Here is a 19,749-nt window from a genome sequence, read left to right on the forward strand (position 1 = left end):
TTAGTGAGTTTTCAGACCCGCTTGGCGACTTTATTCATCAGAAGTAACCAGTGACAAATCGAGCTGCAGCGGTGCAAATGATCAGCGCGCATGCAAGCTGATCACCAGTGAGGATTTACGAGTTAATCGTGCAGATCAGCCTGGTATGCAAATGAGATGATGACGTTTAACGACTTTCAGGACAGCCAAAAGCAACGTTCCTTGCACTAGAGCTTAGCCAAAAGAAGTAGTTTTTATTTAGAGGCCAGAATAACCCACACAGATATCACGACAGTTTCATTAGCAACTTCCATGCTGCACTTATGACAGTAAGGACGTTGGAATGAAATTTAAAACAAGGGGAGGAAACAGTATAATGCACAAAAACACATTAATTTGCTATAAGTCTTACTAAAAGTAGCAAGAGTTGGTGTATTTTTCAGGTTTGGTTTCCCTCGGGCACCATCTGAGATGCTGTGTTTTTGATCTGATCTGATTTCCCACCTGTTGTATTTCATTTTTTTTTCCAGTTAACATATTAGTAGGCTGCATTCAGCATGTACACACACACACATGTACACACACATCCACATACAAATTGCACAAGGGGAAGTTTATCATCCTTCGCATTCTGCTGGCCCATCAAAGCCAGCAGGAGGGCCTGATCAATACTTTAATTGCTCCGTGTGTTTTACAAAGTGGCTGAATCACTTTGCATTCCACCAGGATTTACCAGATCAAAGATAACATAAATGTTTCTCGTATTATCGCGCCGCTCGCCTGCGCTGGCAGTGAGAAGAAACGGCGCTTCAGACAAACAGCAGGTAGCTGGGAAAAAGCAGTGAAAAGTCGCTGTCGCCTTGTTAATTGTGCTGAGATTTCTTCCCAGGATTCTGAGTTCAGTGTTTGGATCTGTGTCGTTCTGTTGCACCCGTGTTCCATCACGGCCGCCCAGGGGAGCGCGAGGCTGACTTCAGCCGCTGGGAGATGTTTTTATAGAGTCGGTGTGATGACACAGTGTTGTGTCAGTGCAGTGTGAGACCGCTGACGCTTAATGAGGAGCGCCGGTCTGCCTGTTTATGTTCGCCTTTCAGACGGTCTGCAGCATCAGGGGCACAAACGGCTTCTTTTCATTTGTTTTTTTTTGTGTTTTTTTAATCTCTCACATTTATTCCATCAGTTTGTTCTTGTTGCAACGTTTTCAAATCCATTTCTTCTTCTCTTTTTACAGTCTTGGCTGCTTGACATGTAGAAAATGTTGGCAGGCTCAATCCCACAAGCATCCTGTTTAGAGTCTGTGCTTTTTATTGTTTGATTATTATTTTCTACAGTTTCTATTATGTACATTTATATGCTAATTGTGTGCTTTTATATCTAACTCCTCACTGGATTATATTGTTTTACTACTTAATTTCCCCACAGTGATCGGTCGTTTCACCTTTAAACATTTACTTTGGATGTGTCTTTCATGTGAGTTCGTGACCTGGATACCTCAGATCACCTTTGTTAGGTTTTGTGAAGCCGGCTATCACAAAACACGATACCCGCTTTATGAGACATGCCCATGTTTCCGTCTCGCCCCGTCATCTATTCTCCTCGGAGATTTCTCCTGTGGGTAAAGTAAAACCTTTTTTTATTAAAGTGATGTAATCTGCAAAGTTCATGATGAACAAAGACACTCCACCCAGTCTATTTTTCCCCTCCTCTCTTCCCTTTTTTTTTTTTTTTTCTGTTTGGGTTTCGTCTTGCCCCTGCTCACATTGTTTTGTCTGTGCCGGGTTCTCTGCCAGAGGTCACGGAAACAAAGAGAGGCGCTTATGGCGGAGGCACAAATGAACCTCTGTCTGTCTGTCGGTCTGAGTGAGTCCAGCACAAGGAAGCGTCTGATGGAGAGCCACGGCCATGTGACTGCTGGCTTGACAGATGAATGGATGTTCCTGCAGGGCTCGCTTGGCCTCCCCCTCGCCTCTTAGCTCATACGTCGCTTCCTTGCCCTATTTCTGCAGCCCGCGGAGCCCGCAGCGCATATTCCTGTAACCAAGATAGAAAAACTAAACGGGCAAAGTGAAGTCACTGCATGGAGAAGAAGCGTCAGCTGTAATTTTTTAAACTACCAAATGCTCGGTAGCTTTGGTAATGATAGTGTGGTGAGCTCCGTTTTCTTGGCCACGGAACAGCAAAAGCCCTCAGTCAACACACCACAACAGGATATGGGGGCCTTTTTTTTTGTGCCCACATTGCTACTTTAATGTATGTTTGCTTATCTGAAGCAGCACATCCTGAGCGCAGCATGCCACAAATACCGTTCAGGATGCTTTACAGGAGGCATCTGAAAGCTGGCTCGCTCCTGGTGCCGAGAAGCAATAACAGGAGGGCTGAGCGGTTCGGCTGTACAAAAGGTGGAAGGTCACCTCGGAGCCCCTGAGGGTGAAAACGTCACTGAAAGCTGCTCGCTGGAAACCCCTGTCCTCTTCCTCCCGCACGGTGTTGTGTTGGGAGAGGACGCCTGCAGACACACAGCAAAGCAACAGCAAAACAAAAAGTTTATGCAGAAAGCAAAACAAAAAGTTTATGCAGAAAGAAAGGAGCTCTTCAGTGTTTTTCCCCTCATCCCTCTTCTCTGATTAGAGCTCTATTTCGGCTCGGCCACAGAAGCTTTGCATTATTGATGAGCTGTCTGCTCTCCAGCCACTTATGTGACCAGGGCCAGTGGGCGCCACAGATTCCTGCTCGCCCGCCCGCTCGCTCGCTCGCTCGCTCGCCCGCCCGCTACCTCTGGCAGCCCCAGGTCTCTCTGTAAAGCTCTTTAGAGACACACGCCAGCACAAGTGCATCTAAAAATGCAGCGTGGAGTGGTCCTTCCCCGCCTCCCGCTGCCCACAGAGCCGATGAGTCAGAATTTTTTTTTTTTTTTTTTTTTTTTTTTTTTTGCGAGGTGAGATGTGGAGATGAGCGAGACTCGAGCAGCCCTCGCTTGGCAGGAAGCGCGGCGCGGCGCGGTGCGAGCGGTGATAGCCGCTGCTGTAGGTTTTTCCAGGCCAGAAAAAGCCTGATTTGTTCAGAGTAATGCAACACCTCGCCTCTCCACGTGAAGCCAGACGCTTTTCTGAAACACAGAAACGGAGGCTCATCTCCAGCTCGAATGGCAGCGCGGTGGCAGGCGGGCGCCGTCGCCGTCGCTCACTGTAATTGGTCTTAAATTAAATCATGCGCACTCCATTGCGGTGAACAGATGATGGATCACCTTTTTATCAGGTGCTGTTGCACTTGGTTTATAACCGAGGAAACGGAGCTGACATCTCATCTCCTCACTTTGTTTCTTCCTCAGACTTCCTCTGCTATCCCAGCTCTGCAGCATATACTGTGTGTGTGTGTGTATGTATATATATCTCTATACACACACACACACTTGAGCATAATGAACAATGGCAGAACCAGCACTCATCCCGTCGCCGTAGCAACTCAAATATTTGGCCCGACTCACCAGGGAGCCATGTGAGCTCCATACAGATGTGTGTTGGCCACGAGCCTCTTTACTGCTCACACACACGTCGGCCTGCTGAAGGACACCTCGATGAATCACCACTTCAACATTTCCGATCTGAATCCTGTTGTAGGCAGCTGACCCTTTTGTTTTTTTTTTTTGTTTTTTTTTTCTTTTCTTTTCTGACTGTCTGTCTCACCGTTTCCTTTTGCCGTTTCAGATCTGCTGGAGAAGTCTCGGGTGGTGAAGCAGCCGAGAGGAGAGAGGAACTTCCACATCTTCTACCAGCTCCTGTCTGGCGCGTCTGAGGACACACTCAGTGAGTTTCAACACCAGAGCAGGAAGGAAAGAAAGAAAGAAAGAAGGAAGGAAAAACAGAATGAAAGAAACAGAGACAGAAGAAAAAAAGAGAAATCAAGACAGAAGGAAAGAATGAGTTTGAATGAAGTTGATGAATTGGAGAGAGATTTGGGGATTTGCGTGGGTCAGAAATGTCTGATTTCACTCCATCTGTCTCTGAGAGCCGTGGCAGGAAATACATAAATGAGTAAAACTGCAGCAGACGAGATGGTGATGTAAAAATACGCCTCTCTTATCAGCTTAAATCACAAAATGACGCAGCGGCAGAGAGGAAAATCCATCCCCAGTAATTGAGACACTGTAGATTTGCCCTGTTTGCTCAAATAGATTTCAGGCACCAGCTCCTCACCCACAGGAAGTGATTAATCAAAACAGGATGAAATCCAAACTGTCCCCGAAACCAGGGGTCATTAATATTGTGGCCCCCCGAAATAGATTTGCATTAAACTGTGAACCTCATTTATTCAAAATGAATATTTTGCCTTGTAAAACCCTATTGGAAAAGCTTTTTTTTTTTTTTGTTAAATAAGACTGGATACACAATTTTTAATGTCTATACTGTGGTGAAAGCTGTGGTCATTTATTTGGGGACCCTCTGGCACGACTCTAAGGACCACTGACAGTCCCTGGACCCACTTTTGGGAACCGCCGTCCTAAAACACACTGAAAGCTGGACTTTTTTTTTTTTTTTTTTTTTTTTTTTTGAAACAGGGTGAACTGTTCCTTTAAGTATTCTGAGCCAGAGTAACATGCGGTTAAAACATTAATGACTCCATCTTCCTGCCTAACAAACACTGCGGAGAACAAAGGCCGGCCCTGAAACCTGCTCCCTCTCTGTGTTTCTCAGTGGGACAGGGGACGTTGTTTTATGTCCCGGGACACAGGAGAACAATGTAATGGTCATTGAGTCGATGCAGCGGCGTCCACACATCAGAGCGGCCGGACTCGGCTGTAGTTAATGCAACCCGTAATCAAATCCGGCACATGCAGCAGCGAGAGGAATAGATTTCTTTGATAGGAGATACGGGGCTTTTAAGACGGGCCACTTGATCCTCCAGAGTAAAGTGCACAGCTGCAGCTCTGAGAGTCCACACACTGCAAACCTATGATGGCAGAGTGACCTCAAGGTTAGGAAAGTCTGTGATTTGTCCTTGAACAGGGGGTCAGTGTCAGTGGACATGTTCCCCTCACTTCTGGGACCTGTCCCTTTTGTTTTAATTCCACCAACAAGTTGTCCCGGTTTGTCCCGTCACCAAAGAGTCAAACCCCCGCTTCATCTGTACGGCATTTTTTAAGGCTGCGTGCAAACACTTTTCACTGATATTTAACCTTTTGAAAGCTGAGCAAACAGACTTGATTTCTTACACAAACATGGGGAAAAAGGTGGCAAACAAATTAGGAAGCAGCAAAGGAAGGAAGGAAGGAAGGAAGGAGGGATGGGGGAGGGGAGGAGGGGATGGAGAGAGGGACCAAAACATTTCCCAAACTAGCAAAATATTAATGGAAAATTACAAGAAAAAAAGATTTAAAAAAGAAAATTACCATAAATTTGTCCCAAAAATTTGAAAAAAAAAAAAAAAATTGCTCAAAATATGGAAGACAAAGAGAAATAAAGTGCCACAAACCTGTTGATTTATTTTTCAAAAAAAAAAAAAAATCCATCCCCCTCACTGATGAAATATGGTTCTGCCCCTGGTGTGTTTTTTTTTTTTTTTTTTTTTTTTTTTTTTTTTTTTTTTCTTAATTTTTTTTTAACTGAACTCCTCCCCTTTTGTGCTGGATTTCTCCTTGTGTGTGTGTGTGTGTGTGTGTGTGTGTGTGTGTGTGTGTGTGTGTGTGTGTGCGCGCGTGTTTAACATCGCTGCAGTCACAAAACACACACAAATACGCTCTCACTCTGTAGTTTTTCAGGTTTAACACTAAAACCTGACAGCCTACATTTCTGTTTTCCCCCTAATAAACTCGATTGTAGCTGCTCTGATAATAAATCAATAAATAAAAAAATTATAAATAAAATAAATAAATAAAAATAACAAAAACACAGCAACAAAGTGGCACCAGCTTCCCTGTGTGCATCACCAGTCCCTGTTTTTTACAGCGTGTGTGTGTTTTAAGATGGATTTCCCTCTGAACTTGGTCTTAACTGATCCGACTGGATGAATGTAGTTTGAAATAAATTTTGTTTGTGTTTTTACAGAGAAGCTGAAGCTGGGCCGGGACTTCAGCAAGTACAACTACCTGAGCCTGGACTCGGCCACGGTCAACGGCCTGGACGACGCCGCCAACTTCAGGACAGTCAGAGTGAGTCACACACACACACACACACGTACTGCATGTTTATCCCACTAATGTTCACCTTTACCCTCCACTAAAGACGGCTTAGATATATAATCAAAACCAATATCATGATGCTCATAAGGACAATATGGCAGTATGTATGCAAAATGACATGTCCTGTCAAATAAAACTAAAACTGTCATATAATATCCCCTAAAACGTTTCATTTTTGATTTTTTTTTTCATGAAATGTCGCCTCATCAGTTTAAACAGGTCAGTTGTGTTAAGATTATCCCAATCTCACCATATCATCGCCACATTATTCTACTGAAAGATAATCAAGTAATCCTGAATTACCATCCGTCTCTTGTCAAAAGTTAATCCTAACCTATCTGCTAGACTGAAGTTGTCAAACTCAAACTGGCTCTTATAATTATAATAAATAATAAAAGCACAGTGACACACTCCTCATGAGCACGTCTCACACCGCCATCGAGCCATCTCGGTGCCGGCCGTGTCTCGGAGGCTCTGAGGTGGCCTGATCTCCGGTTATCTGCCGGCCGTGGCACAAACAGAGCGGATTACATCAGCCCTGTCCTGTGTGGATTGTGAAAACACTCCAGCCTCTCTCCCACTGACTGTTGCACAACCAGGTGAACTTTGAACCAGCAGGTTTGACGGGGATTTCCGCCTTCGCTCTCCCACAACAAAACCCATCGGCAGTGAGTCGGCCCGCATTGTGGCAGCAGCGTCTCTGCAGGAAAAACAGGGGAGAAAATGCAGCTGCTTCCTTGTTTATTCACACACACACACACCCACACACACACACACACACAAATGTACACATGCAAGGACATGCTACTCCTGTTGCTCTTGATGAAACCGTGGATGTTGTGTCTGTAAGTCCAGGTTCCCACAGGTCATGGATTTTTTTAAAAGTCAGCTCTAGTCCCGAAATTTGTCGACTTCTCGGGATAAGTCATGGAATATAACAGAATTTCCATCAACCTCAATTCAAAAAGCCGGTAACTCCTGTGGTTATTCATTGATAATGTTCTGCTTTCTTCTCGTTACATGGAGTTTTCCTGCACCGTGAAACAGAATAATAACCTTCAGTTGAACCTCTTGAGTTTAAAATTTTGCTCGAGGAAAAAGAACACCGTGTTCTGTTGATGTAGGTCATGGAAATTCAACATTTTAGTCATGCAAAAAAAGTTTGAATTTTACATTTGACGCAGACAGGGAGGCCTGGTACGAGTCGAAAAATCCCACCGCACCACTTCACTGTGCACTTTCCTCCTGTCTGGTTTGCGACGTCCAAATCAGAGGAGTCATCTTGTGGAGTCTTTGGCCCTCTGAAGACGTGCAGAGCCTCAGCGCTCTGAAGCCGTGGTCCATTCTCCCTCTCCTCTTGCTGCCTCTGAGCACATCCTGCCTCCGAACGCCTCTCGCCTGCAGCTCTCACAGCGTTTCCCCATGCAGCTGCAGTTCACTCCTAAAAAACAATAGGAGCCGTTCTCCCTGAACAATGGGTCGCTCCACGGGGTGTAAAGCTTTGCCGGTTCAAGCAAAGATGGCAATGGTGTTTTTTTTTTTTTTTTTTTTTTTTTTTTTTTCCCCATCTAGTGTTCAGAACCACAATATTCCACCAGCACCGATACCGCAGCCGTCCATACAAGCGCTAATTTTAGGATCTAAGATTTTTTTTTATCCTTCTGGGATACCTGGCAAAAACACAAAGCCGTCAAAGCGGCAACTTTTCCACCGAGGTTTTAGATGTTTGGATTTGTCGGCCCTGAACGAGAAATGGTTCAATTTTTGGTTGCTGGCACCAGACCGTCAACCAGTTTAGGCAGGCTGGGATCCAGTTCAATATGTGGTGGACTTTTTCATGCTGTTGCCATGTTTTCTGCTGTTTGTTGAATTTTGCAGGCTTGTCACCGTCAGGCTTGACTGACACTCTTCACCAATCCTCCTTTTGAAACTATTCTAGTTTATTCATTTACACGCTCCGACGACGGCAGCACTGAAGTTTCACCATGCAGGGCACGTTTGATTTGAAGCGTGGAAAGTTTATAAAATTCAGGATTAAATTCAGTCTTTCCCAGCAGTTGACATTTCAGTTAACGTGTAACAATGCAACAATGCCGGTGCTCTAAATACATACATCATAATTCATCATTTGGAGGACACTATCTGCATTAGTAGTCCAGTCATTTTATGAAAAAACCTAGGACAAATTGCAAGAGAGACAAACTCAACTGATTTTGTATCCTCAGTTTGTCCTGAGTGAGGGAAAAAAAAGTCCCAAGGAATCCCATTGGTGGAAAGTTTTGAAAATCACCTCTATATGACCATATAATACCAAAAAACACTGTTTTTAACACACAGGGGAAAGGGGTTCAAATTTTACTTTCAGATATCAGTATAAAAATTCACAAGATGATTACACACTCAAAGACAAGAAAAAAAGTCAATTACAAGTTCTTTGAATTATTCTGTTTACACATGCATATCACACATTATCTGATTTGATATGCACTGATAAGGAATATAAGGAATAAATGCCAGAACAGATATTTAAACAGTGAATTAAAAGGTTACTATGTATATAGTAACCTTTTAATTCACTGTTATATAGTAACCTTTTAATTCAAGGTTACTATACATATAGTAACCTTTTAATTCACTGTTTAAATGTCTCTTCTGGCGTTTATTCCTTGTTGTAATTGACTTTTTTTCTTGTCTTTGTGTATGTAATCATCTTGTGAATTTTTATAGTGATATCTGAAAGTAAAATTTGGAACCCCTTTCCCCTGTGTGTTAAAAACAGTGTTTTTTGGTAATATGTGGTGATAAATAGGTGATTTTCAAAACTTTCCACCAATGGGATTTCTTGGGACTTTTTTCCCCTCACTCAGGACAAACTGAGGATACAAAATCAGTTGAGTTTGCTTCTCTTGCAATTTGTCCTAGGTTGACCCCAATTTTGGCCTAAAATTACTGGACTATAGTGTCCTCCAAATCTGATGCATTCACCATGTTGAGGAGTATCAATTGACCAGGAGCCTGTTTTTGGTTTTTTTTTGTTTTTTTCCCCTTTCCCAGAATGCCATGCAGATTGTGGGCTTCATGGAGGATGAGGTGCAGTCGGTGCTGGAGCTGGTGGCGGCCGTGCTGAAGCTCGGCAACATCGAGTTCAAGCCCGAGTCGCGCTGCAACGGCTTCGACGAGAGCCGCGTCAAGGACAAAAACGGTGGGTTTGTCCGACGAGGGAGAGCAAACGGACGTCCGGCTCATCCTTTTCCCCACAGCAGCCCCACCTCCGGCTCAGCCGCTCGGATTTAGCCCGAACATTTGGGATTTGGGTGTGAGAGGACAAGTTACATAACCACAAATGAAGCAGACTTTAGTGGCACGCTCGGCCCATGTGGCTGCGTCCCTCGCTGCTCAGCCGCTGCCACCTATTGGCCGCTCGGCTTTCCATCCCCAATCCCTGCCTCTCTGTTTTATGGCTCACCTGCTGAAAAACGAACGTCCTTATCACTCAGAAATTGCCAAGTTCTCTGTTAGGCAAATATCACCTTTGCATGTGTCCGTCTCTGGCTGCAGGACGAGCCGTTCTCCTTTGCTAAAACAATGCAGATCCCGACACTGTCCTGTTGAGCTCATTTGGATATCCATGTCTCTGTCATGCTGAGACATTTATTGACAGCTTGGCCCTGAGCCAGGCGTCTCTAGATGATTAATCCTGAGTTTTCCTCTTAAAACGTCGCTGTAATTGGCACTTGTTAGATTCACTGCCGTGTTTTCAGAGGGGAAAGATGAGAGACTTTGATGCTTTCTAAAGTGCAGCGATAAAGGCCAATTCACATCGAGAACGATAACTGTAAAGAAAACAATAAACGGGAACTATTGCTTGTTGCTCAAGCATTTGCACCACAAAATATCTGTGATAGGCTATCAAATTGCCCTGCCTGATTTTTTTTTGTTTTTTTTTTAGAGGCTCAGTTTTAATGGGTGAGAAAAAGTTTCCACATCCCAAAAAATCGCTGGATCAAGTTCGAGCCAGAAATGTAGCTGTTATTACTTTATGTTTTTGATGTTTCTGTAGTTATTATTATTGTTGGAGAACAGATGTTCTGATCACTCGGAGCGGCTAGAAGCTTTTTGCAGTTATTGTTATGGTTATCGCTCTAGATGTAAATGGGCCTGAAAGCATGACAGATAAAACATTCACATTTTTTTTAACTTGATTCTTACATTTGGCTGCGATGCACCCCGGCCTGGTCTATATCTTTGAGCATAAACTCAGCCTATCCTAAGAATGGATCAGTGGCTGACAGGCTGACAAATAATCTGACCTCCTTTTCATCACGGCGACCTACTTGTCCCAGCAGTTCCCGTGTTTATATGCAACATTAAACCGGAGAATACAGCTTGATATTACCATGCATGGCAAGAGAAGGGAACATGGAGCTAAAGGCAGGCTGGGCTTTCATGAGGCGAGTCTGGATTTTACATGAGGGCGGTCACGTGGTCGGGGTCTTTGCTTCTCCCGTGTTCGCCACTGCAAAAAAACGCCCATCTTAAATCTCATATTCAGTCTTCAAATCTTGCCAGTGGGATGAGATAATCCCATTTGTTTCCACTGCTAATCAACTTGTCTCCAGACTTTGCCGTTTTTGTTTTCCGCTGAGCTGATCTGCTTTCTTCTGCCTCATTTCAACATCTTTATTCTTGCCCCCAGAAAAAGAAACAAGTGGGATTTCTCCGCTTCTCGTAAATAAAACAAGATTTGAAGACTCAGCATGAGCCTAAATGACTTGACTTTGGCGGCGTTGCATCTTGCTGTTCATTTTTCTTTAGTTTGTTTTTTTTTATTTTATTAATGATGCCCCTTCGGCTGCTTTGCAGACTTGAAGGAGATGTGTGAGCTGCTGGGGATCGAACAGTCGGTGTTGGAGAGAGCGTTCAGCTACCGCACAGTGGAGGCCAAGATGGAGAAAGTGTCCACCACGCTGAATGTGGCCCAGGTCAGAGGGAAAATCACACACACACACACACACACACACACAAATGTCTCGCATCATTTACAGCAGTGCAGTCGTCTTCTCCTGCTTGTTACTGACAGGTTTTAAACGCACACACTCACACACACTCACACACACACTCACACAGTGCATGAAAAGATAAAGGGCCATTACTTCCTGCTGACTTGCTCCAGTGGTTGCCGACCCACATCCATGTCAGTGCTCCACGCAAACCCCTCCATTATAAATGAGCAGCGTCCCTCCTGGAAATCCAAATGTAGGTCACATTTTAGAGGTTAGCGAGTTCACCCAGACTGTTCGGGAGTGTTGATACGAAGGCGACGCCGCAGACGGGACTCCTCCAGGTCCAAAAACATCTTCGAAAAGGGAGGGGGGATCAACCTGGCGTCCCAGTAAGACGAACATCAGTTACAGACTAAAGCTCGGGTCGGCAGCATCCTCTAACCCACATTTACACAGTTGTGCTTGTGTTCATATTTCATTGTTTATCTGTGTGCAAATATGAGAAATGCCTGGTGACTGTGCGATTAAATTTTCCAATCGTTACTGCGAACACCGGAGGAAAAAGGTCAGCTACATTTGATCACTATCTGCTCTTGGGTGTTTTTTTGGAAAGAAAATCTCCCTTTCTTCCCGTGAAGCAGCCACCGTTCCCTTCGCTTCCTCCAGTAAAACATGAGCTCAAACACAGCATGTGGGAGGGGGAGCATCTCATCGCACGTTCACATACAATTACCATCAAAGGAGTCTGACAAATCTGAAACGCCACCCGGCTAATCCGGTGGATTTTATTCCCCTGTTCCAACGCCAACCTGTACAAGTTCCTGTTTGCCTGGGGATTAGGATGGCCGTCGCTGCCCACCATCACTTATTTCCACTCCCTGCCTCTACTTTCTCATCTTTTGCACAGTGCTTTTAGTTTTTAAGTTGTTTTTTTTTTTTCAGTATTCCCAGACATATCCGTGCCTGTAGATGAACCTTGCTGAGCGATAAAATTAGTCTTTATCTTTGCGATGCACCCACTTAGACAGCTAAACTACGCTGGTGCACAGGAGGAGGGGAAAGTGCTGCGACTGGAATGTACAAAGGCCACCGTCATTATATACTTTCACTCCCACACTTTGCACAACCGGGAGCCTCTGATCTCTTATCTCCATGCCTACGGTAAGGTGCAGTGAAATTTACAGCACATCGTAAATTAACACTGACGTTTCCTTACTGGAAGAGGTTCACATCGAGATGCACTGCATGAAAAGGGGAATGTGTGTTGCTCATTGGCTGTTTGTGCTAAACCAACATCGCGTGTTTATTTACAGGCCTACTATGCTCGTGATGCACTCGCCAAAAATCTCTACAGTCGTCTGTTTAGCTGGCTGGTCACCAGGATCAATGAAAGCATCAAGGTAGGTTTTGTGTCATTGTGTGTTTTTTTTATTCGTGATTTGGACTCGAAGGTCACCAAGGTGCCGTGTTTTTCTAACCTCGCCCCTTGTCTCTCTGCAGGCTCAAGCCAAAACCCGCCACAAGGTCATGGGTGTGCTGGACATCTATGGCTTTGAGATATTTGAGGTGAGCTGAGTGGCAGATCAGGTCCACACTTCCTGCACTGATCATGCGTGGAGACAGCATCTGACCATCCACCTAAACTTTTTATTATATGAAAAAAAGGATTTTGCCCCAGGCTTTTTGCCTGCAGGAAGCCGCGGGCAGCTGGTAACAGTTTGCACATTAGAAACTTCTCCAAACGCTTATCCACAAGAATTTGTTAACTGCAGGAGGGTTCATGAAGCCATATTTCCATAAATGCATGTCTTTTTCATATCCCTGGGTGTTAACCCCACTCACTTTCAAGTCCTTCCTCTCTCCTGCCTGTTGTGTTGTGTCTGAGTCTCCAGGACGGAGTAAGTAACACCTGCCGAGGGGCGTTTGCTGTGCCAGTGTGCATGCTGTGATCTAAACCCCTTTCTCTCTAATTCAAGCTCCTCGTTAAAGATGACACAGGGCCCTGGGGTGCAGCGCAGCCACATGGCTGAAAAGACAATGGCAGCAAAACGCAACTAAAGGAGCCTTATGCACCATTTTGAGTCAGTTCAAATTGGAGCACATCAAATCATTTTAAGAGACACTGATAAGGCCAAGGCTTGGATATATTCCCAGTTTAAGTTCTCCTCTGTGTATTTATTAAGTAATTTATTTACTTTTTTTTTTAAGTTATAATCCAGCACAAGGCCATGAACAATACCAAAAAAAACATCATAGATGCTATTTGGTTATGACAAGGTATAGCAAATTATATAGTTCTTGTAGTTTCTGTTACTATATTACTGGGTAAGTTGAAAGGAAGCCAAAAATAAATCAATAAATGCATAAATATTAAAAACTACTATCTAAATTATCTATTTGAAGGTCACACTAAGCATTCAGGGCTAATATTCTGATACTGGGTGATAATGTGATCCTTTATCACATCAACCAAATTACTTATTGCTCCAATTTGTTACCAGAAATCTCAGCCATAAACGGATATCAGATGCGGCGGGGCTGATGGCTTTACCTTTGGCTTATTGAGCCGATGCCCCCAGAGTACGAGTGCACTGACCTCTGAACATAGTTTTAAGATGGTAGCTGCCTCAAGCCGTCATAAACACGTGATGCTTTTGGTTTTCGTACGAGCTTGTCATGTTTCAGCCTGTTGTCTGCTGCCACTCTGGGATAGAAACGCTTTAGTTTGTCATTATGTGTGTTTTTTTAGAGGTGAAGATGATTTCCTAGTTTCTCTGGGAAGGGAAAAGGAGGACACACTCAAAGTACCTTTAAAGGCCAACGTGGCTCTCCTGTGTGGCTGTGTGTCCTCAGGGCTGGCCCAAGTGCAGTTTACTGAAATACTCTTGTTCTCAATCACAGCCCCTCTTGTACAAAATAGCAATATTTAAAAATGTTTCTTAACCGCTTCACAACAAAATCCTCAAAGTCTCAAGCGAAGGGTAATGCCTGTAATTCACAGTAGAAAGCAAGAAATGAACATCAAGGCGAGGAAAATTCTCTATAGCAACACAGGAAAAAAAGATTTCTTGCCTTGATGTTAACTTTAATGTTAACAGCTGCTGCTGCCGCGTCATTCGAGTTTCTCCTTCGATGGATCAATAAGAGTCGAATCTAATCTACTCTAATCTGATCTAATCCAAAGACCTTAACCTGAATGGATTCTAATGAGTCAAGAATAAGAAACTTTGAATTGATAATATGGTTAAGTGTAGTGTTCTTTATCAATAGGTGTTTATTTGACTTGTAGTGCCTCCGTGATATTCCCAATTCTTAACGTTCATTCGTTTTAAAATGTTAAAATGTCTTCTTGTTAGACAACCCTGTTTTGGAGAGTTGCGTAGCGTTCATTTCTTAAATTTGAATGTCAAACTTATGAACAAGTAGGCAAGTAGTGAAATTAATAGTTGTGGCCAGCCCTCGGTTTCCCTGTCCCTGAGAAACCCAGCAATGTCCTTCACCCCAAGAGCTCTTAGACTAGACATGCTGTTCTAACCACCATCGCATCCTAAGCAAATTAACGTCTCCTAACCCAGCACACGATGACGCCATCGGCCAAGGGGGCAGGGGTCACCACTAAACGGTCATAATTGACACCTAAGAATTGGTGAAGATGGGGAGTAAACGTGGGTGCACCTTTTCAACGGGTTAATAATCCATCGTTGTTTAATGAACTGCTTAACAATTTACAGGAAACTTCTCTGATAAGGTCTTATCAAGGTGACAGGTCACCTGGAGGAGTTATAGGAAACCTGTCGTCACCTCGTCCATGCGAGCCATAGTGGTTGTTAAAGCAATGAAGTCGTAAATCTTTCAGCAGAGAGAGATTTGTAACTTGTGCAAGACGATTATTGTTATCACTGTGTAAACTCTTAGGGCCTGTAAACAGTTCCCACAGCGCAAAAGGGAGAAAGATGGGGGGTGAGCAGGAAGATGCAATCAGTTTTCAGTTTCTTTAACATGAAATAAAATCACATGGAGAAGTGAGAGGAATTCAGAGGGGATTTGCAGGCGAGCAACAAAAGTTCAAGCAGGGCAAGCGGCAGTATGTATTTACTGTAGCGCCTCATGACATCCTGCTGCGTGCATCTGGAGGGGGAGGGGGACGGGGAGGGAGGGACTCAGTATCACAGTGACACATGGAACTGATTGTTTTTTTCCCCCCTTGTGGCCGCTCCTGCAGGACAACAGCTTTGAGCAGTTCATCATCAACTACTGCAACGAGAAGCTGCAGCAGATCTTCATCGAGCTGACCCTGCGCGAGGAGCAGGAGGAGTACGTTCGAGAGGTAGGACGCCCCCTCCGCAACCCATGGTTTACCCCTCTGTCACTGTAATGTTTCAGAATAAAAGCCACCCTTTGCGTCAACATCACTCCACGTGTCAGCACACTAATTTGTAGATAGATAGATAGATAGATAGATATACTTTATTGATCCCAACCAGGGAAATTCTGGTGTTCCAGCAGCAACAGTAGAAACATATAATAAAGTTAAATAAAATAGAATAAAAGCTAAATATATACAATAAAGACTATAAAGGCTAAAACTAAAAAATGTACAATAAGAGCGAACCTAAGAAAAAGAGATATGACATGTGAAATATACAGATGATAATGAATATGAAATATACAGATGGAATTGAAGTATATACATGATTGTATAGATAAGGAGAGTTAGCATAAAACCACGAAACCAAGAGCCAAGTGGCAGAACCCGACGCCCGGTACTGGGATTCAGGAACTAACCGACTTGATTCGGCCTCTTAGATAGATAGATAGATAGATAGATAGATAGATAGGTATACTTTATTGATCCCAGACTGGGAAATTCACATGTTACAGCAGCATCATCAATAAAAACAAAAAATAAAAATTAAAAAATTAAAATTAAAAGTATATACAATAGAGACTAAATATGCGAAATATATACACTAAAGACAATAAGGACTCATAAGGAATCATCCCTTCCCCTCCAGTCTGAAAAACAGTGTGAATGTATATTAACCTAGGATGTAATATATAGATAATAAATAATAAATAAACAGTTAAGGTGCTGGGTGATGTATAATAAATAAACAGTATAAACAGTTAAGGTGCTGAGTAGAGAGTGTTAAATGTAGTAAATGTAGTGTTTTACTCTGTAACCTCCGATCTCAGTCTGTTCTCTCGCCTGTTCATCGTTTTGGACTCTTTAGCCTCTGTGTTGTATTCCACGCGTGTGTTGAGCGCCGCTTTCCTCTCCCCATCTCTCTCTGTGGACTTCTTCTGGGGACGGAAGTGATCCCTCACTCCAGCAAGAGTAAACACCACCTCCCCCCCTCCCCTCCGCCCCACCCCACCCTGGGCCTTTGGACTCTGTTTGCTTTCAAAGCTCAAAGAGTGCTTCTCCTCTGACCCCCCCTACCCCACCCCCTCTTTCCCCCCCGTAACTCCTTCTACCACCACCACCAATGATATTCCACTCCCTGGCCTCCATCCAGTATACTGCATGGGAAAATACCACAGCCCAGGAGAGAGGAGGGAGGACCACCAACCAGGACTCGACAACTCACATGGCTAGTCCTCCATCGCAGCTAAAGCCACGCCTTTTCATATTGTCCGCCCCATCCCAACAAAAAAAAACAAAAAACAACAACAAAAAAAACAAAACACTTGTCCTTGTTTGTCACGTGGCTCACAGCAGGCGAAGCCACTGCCATTAGCTGCAAATCCACATCCAGCTACAGACTCTGTGATTGTGAAACCAAAATTATACATTTACTGTGTATGATTTTACAGCGTCTGTTGCACACAAACACAAATTAAGACAGCACACTTCTCGGCAGACGTTAGTCTGCCTGAAGGCCATCGGTAAAAAGGAAAGGGCCTGGATGAGATCAACAGTTATTAGGTGGCTGTCTCTTCTTAAGTGCTTGACTAGGTGCTCATTTCGCCGTCTAAATGCAGGTGAGGTCAAGAGTCTTAACTCTTCAAGCACTCCGTTCTGTTTAAGTGAGTCTCACTCTGATGTGGCAGAGCTCTGGAGGCTCTCCCAGCGCTGGTGAGAGAGAGTGAAAAGCATTGACCCTTTGATCCCCATTTCTCTTCATTTCAGGGCATCGAGTGGACCAACATCGAGTACTTCAACAACGCCATTATCTGCGACCTCATTGAGAACGTAAGTTTGTCTCAGCGTTTCCTGGTTCTCAGGCAGCAAATAAACCAATTTAGCAGGAATCTGCACTTAAAAGACTGACACAGTAATGGCAAACAGCCATTGTGAGAGGCGTGATTGTCTCTGGCAAATGATTTATGACCCAGGTGGAGTGGCTGCTTTATCAGACTTGCAGTTTTTAACTTGAGAAATAACAATGATAAACGTCTTTTGCATTGCACTTTCCTAACAGCTGCAGAATGCTTTAAAGACGGCAAAATAACAACAAGTAAAAGCCAGGAAGACACAACAATAGCAAAAGTTTTCTGATTTTATTGCTTGTGAAAGTTCTCTTTGGGCAAAATTGAATCGTAGGCAACTGGACTTATATTTGTCTTAGGAAGACGTTTCGCCTCTTATCCAAGGGGCTTCATCAGTTCATGCGCATCGGTCTTTCTAGTCCGCACTAGTCTGACGAGAAAGTTGCAATTCATTTATGTCCTAAAATGTATGTCATCACCCTCATGTCCAGCTGTCTGCTTTTCACCCTCCTGTCCCCAGAACCAGAATGGCATCTTGGCCATGTTGGACGAGGAGTGCCTGAGGCCCGGGACGGTCACGGATGACACCTTCCTGGACAAACTCAACACCGTCTGCGCCGAGCACCAGCACTTCGAGAGCCGCCTCAGCAAGAATTCAAAGTTCCTCACCGACCACAGCCTGCCACACAGCTGCTTCCGCATCCAGCACTACGCCGGCAAGGTACCGCACCAGGAGAGTGTGTGCACAGGGCATTAGGGATTTTGCAGATCAAATAGAAGTTTGCTCAAGGATTGTGCTATCGTGGGGATGCAGAACCGACCGGGGGGATTTAGACTGTAACGCGACCATGTCAGGATGTTGGCTGAAAATGGGGCATCGACAGATTCATCACACCACTGAAGAACATGAAATGACTGGGGATGGGTAAGCGAGACCCCACCGGCGTGTGTAAATTCAGATTAACCCGAGGTCTTGTCATGGGTGGGGGGGGGTGCGGGAGGTGGTTAAGATGGATAGGAGGAAACCAGAATATCCCCAGCTCTACACTCCCTCCGAGTAAACACCTTTAATCCCTGCTCAGTCAGCACAACACTGCAGTAAAATGCTTAGTAGTAGACTTGCAGTTCAAAAATCCAGCACAGTGTTGCATTACAGTGTTTCCGTGTATTAGGCTGATTAGAGAGCATGATCCCATATCGATGTCACTAAATCACTAAATAAGTCAAGAAGGGGAAATATACATTAATGTGAAGTGCAGCCGAAATAACAAAGAGGGATGTCCGATCCCGCCAAAATAAGGCCCCATTAGTTCATTCGTTTTGTACAAATGGAATATTAAACTATTTCCTGAACAGCAGCGAGAAGCTAAAGAAAGCTTGACTTTTAGATCTTTTGCCTCTGTCGTCCCTTTGGAATCCCTTTGATATGAAGCATCACAGACCAGCTGTTTTGGTGAACATGAGTGTGCGGGGCGCAGACATTGAATATTGAAGTTCAGTTTTCAAACAGTTACCTCGCCTTGCAGTTTGGAGCCGCCGGCACACAACGTTTCCAATTGCAGCTTTCCGTCTTCAGAAAATTGAGACATGGATTGTACAAGTAGGATGTGCAAATCAGTATCACCCATGTATTGAAACTTTTTGAATGGAATGGAATGGAATGGAATGGAATGTCTTTATTGTCATTGCAACGAGCACAACGAAATTGAAAGGCGCAGTCCTCCCTAGTGCCATTTAAAAAGTTATAGAAAAGAAAATAAGATTTCCATGATTGTTTTTCCTCTCTTTTTTTCGCCCAGGTGCTGTACCGTGTCGAGGGCTTTGTGGACAAGAACAATGACCTGCTGTACCGCGACCTGTCGCAGGCCATGTACAAGGCCAACCACAGCCTCATCAAACAGCTGTTCCCTGAAGGCAACCCAGCCAAGGTCAACCTGAAGAGGCCACCAACCGCTGGGTTCCAGTTCAAGGCCTCAGTGGGAACCCTGATGAGGAACCTGCAGACCAAGAACCCAAACTACATCCGGTAAAGTCCTGACCTGCGACATCTTATATCAGTTATTAATGAATCATTCCAGGATTTTGAGTGCATGAATGTGGTTTGCAGTAAGATGTTGCAGAAAAATGCAATGTGCTAGCAGAATGTAGAAGGACTCAAAGAATAGGAATGCTAGGGAAATGTGCCAGTTTTGTTCCAGTGTGCAGTGTCTGTAAAAATGACCCTTTTCCTGCCAAATAAATACCTACTAAACACTATTAAGCTACCATGAGCCTAAAACCCTCCACTGAAACATAATAATGTTCATAATCGGCCATAATTGTTTGGAATCCCACCAAATGTCAGGTTAAGAGCTTTCCATAGAAAACTGGTGCAGAATT

The 19,749-nt window shown here is 44.1% G+C and overlaps 1 protein-coding gene across 4 annotated transcripts in view; it reads left to right on the forward strand.

The window, feature by feature from the left end:
- myo1b (myosin IB) overlaps nt 1-19,749 on the forward strand; it is an 85,748-nt gene that overhangs the window by 50,864 nt on the left and 15,135 nt on the right. For all 4 annotated transcript variants that reach the window (XM_030081156.1, XM_030081157.1, XM_030081159.1 and 1 more), the window contains exons 8-17: nt 3,684-3,782; nt 6,021-6,124; nt 9,209-9,356; nt 11,018-11,136; nt 12,471-12,557; nt 12,658-12,723; nt 15,380-15,484; nt 17,291-17,353; nt 17,891-18,091; nt 19,170-19,396. In XM_030081156.1, the coding sequence (XP_029937016.1) occupies nt 3,684-3,782; nt 6,021-6,124; nt 9,209-9,356; nt 11,018-11,136; nt 12,471-12,557; nt 12,658-12,723; nt 15,380-15,484; nt 17,291-17,353; nt 17,891-18,091; nt 19,170-19,396 (1,219 nt within the window). The remainder of the gene's footprint in view (nt 1-3,683; nt 3,783-6,020; nt 6,125-9,208; nt 9,357-11,017; nt 11,137-12,470; nt 12,558-12,657; nt 12,724-15,379; nt 15,485-17,290; nt 17,354-17,890; nt 18,092-19,169; nt 19,397-19,749) is intronic.

The sequence above is a fragment of the Myripristis murdjan genome, chromosome 21 (assembly GCF_902150065.1).
Source record: "Myripristis murdjan chromosome 21, fMyrMur1.1, whole genome shotgun sequence".
NCBI lineage: Eukaryota > Metazoa > Chordata > Actinopteri > Holocentriformes > Holocentridae > Myripristis > Myripristis murdjan.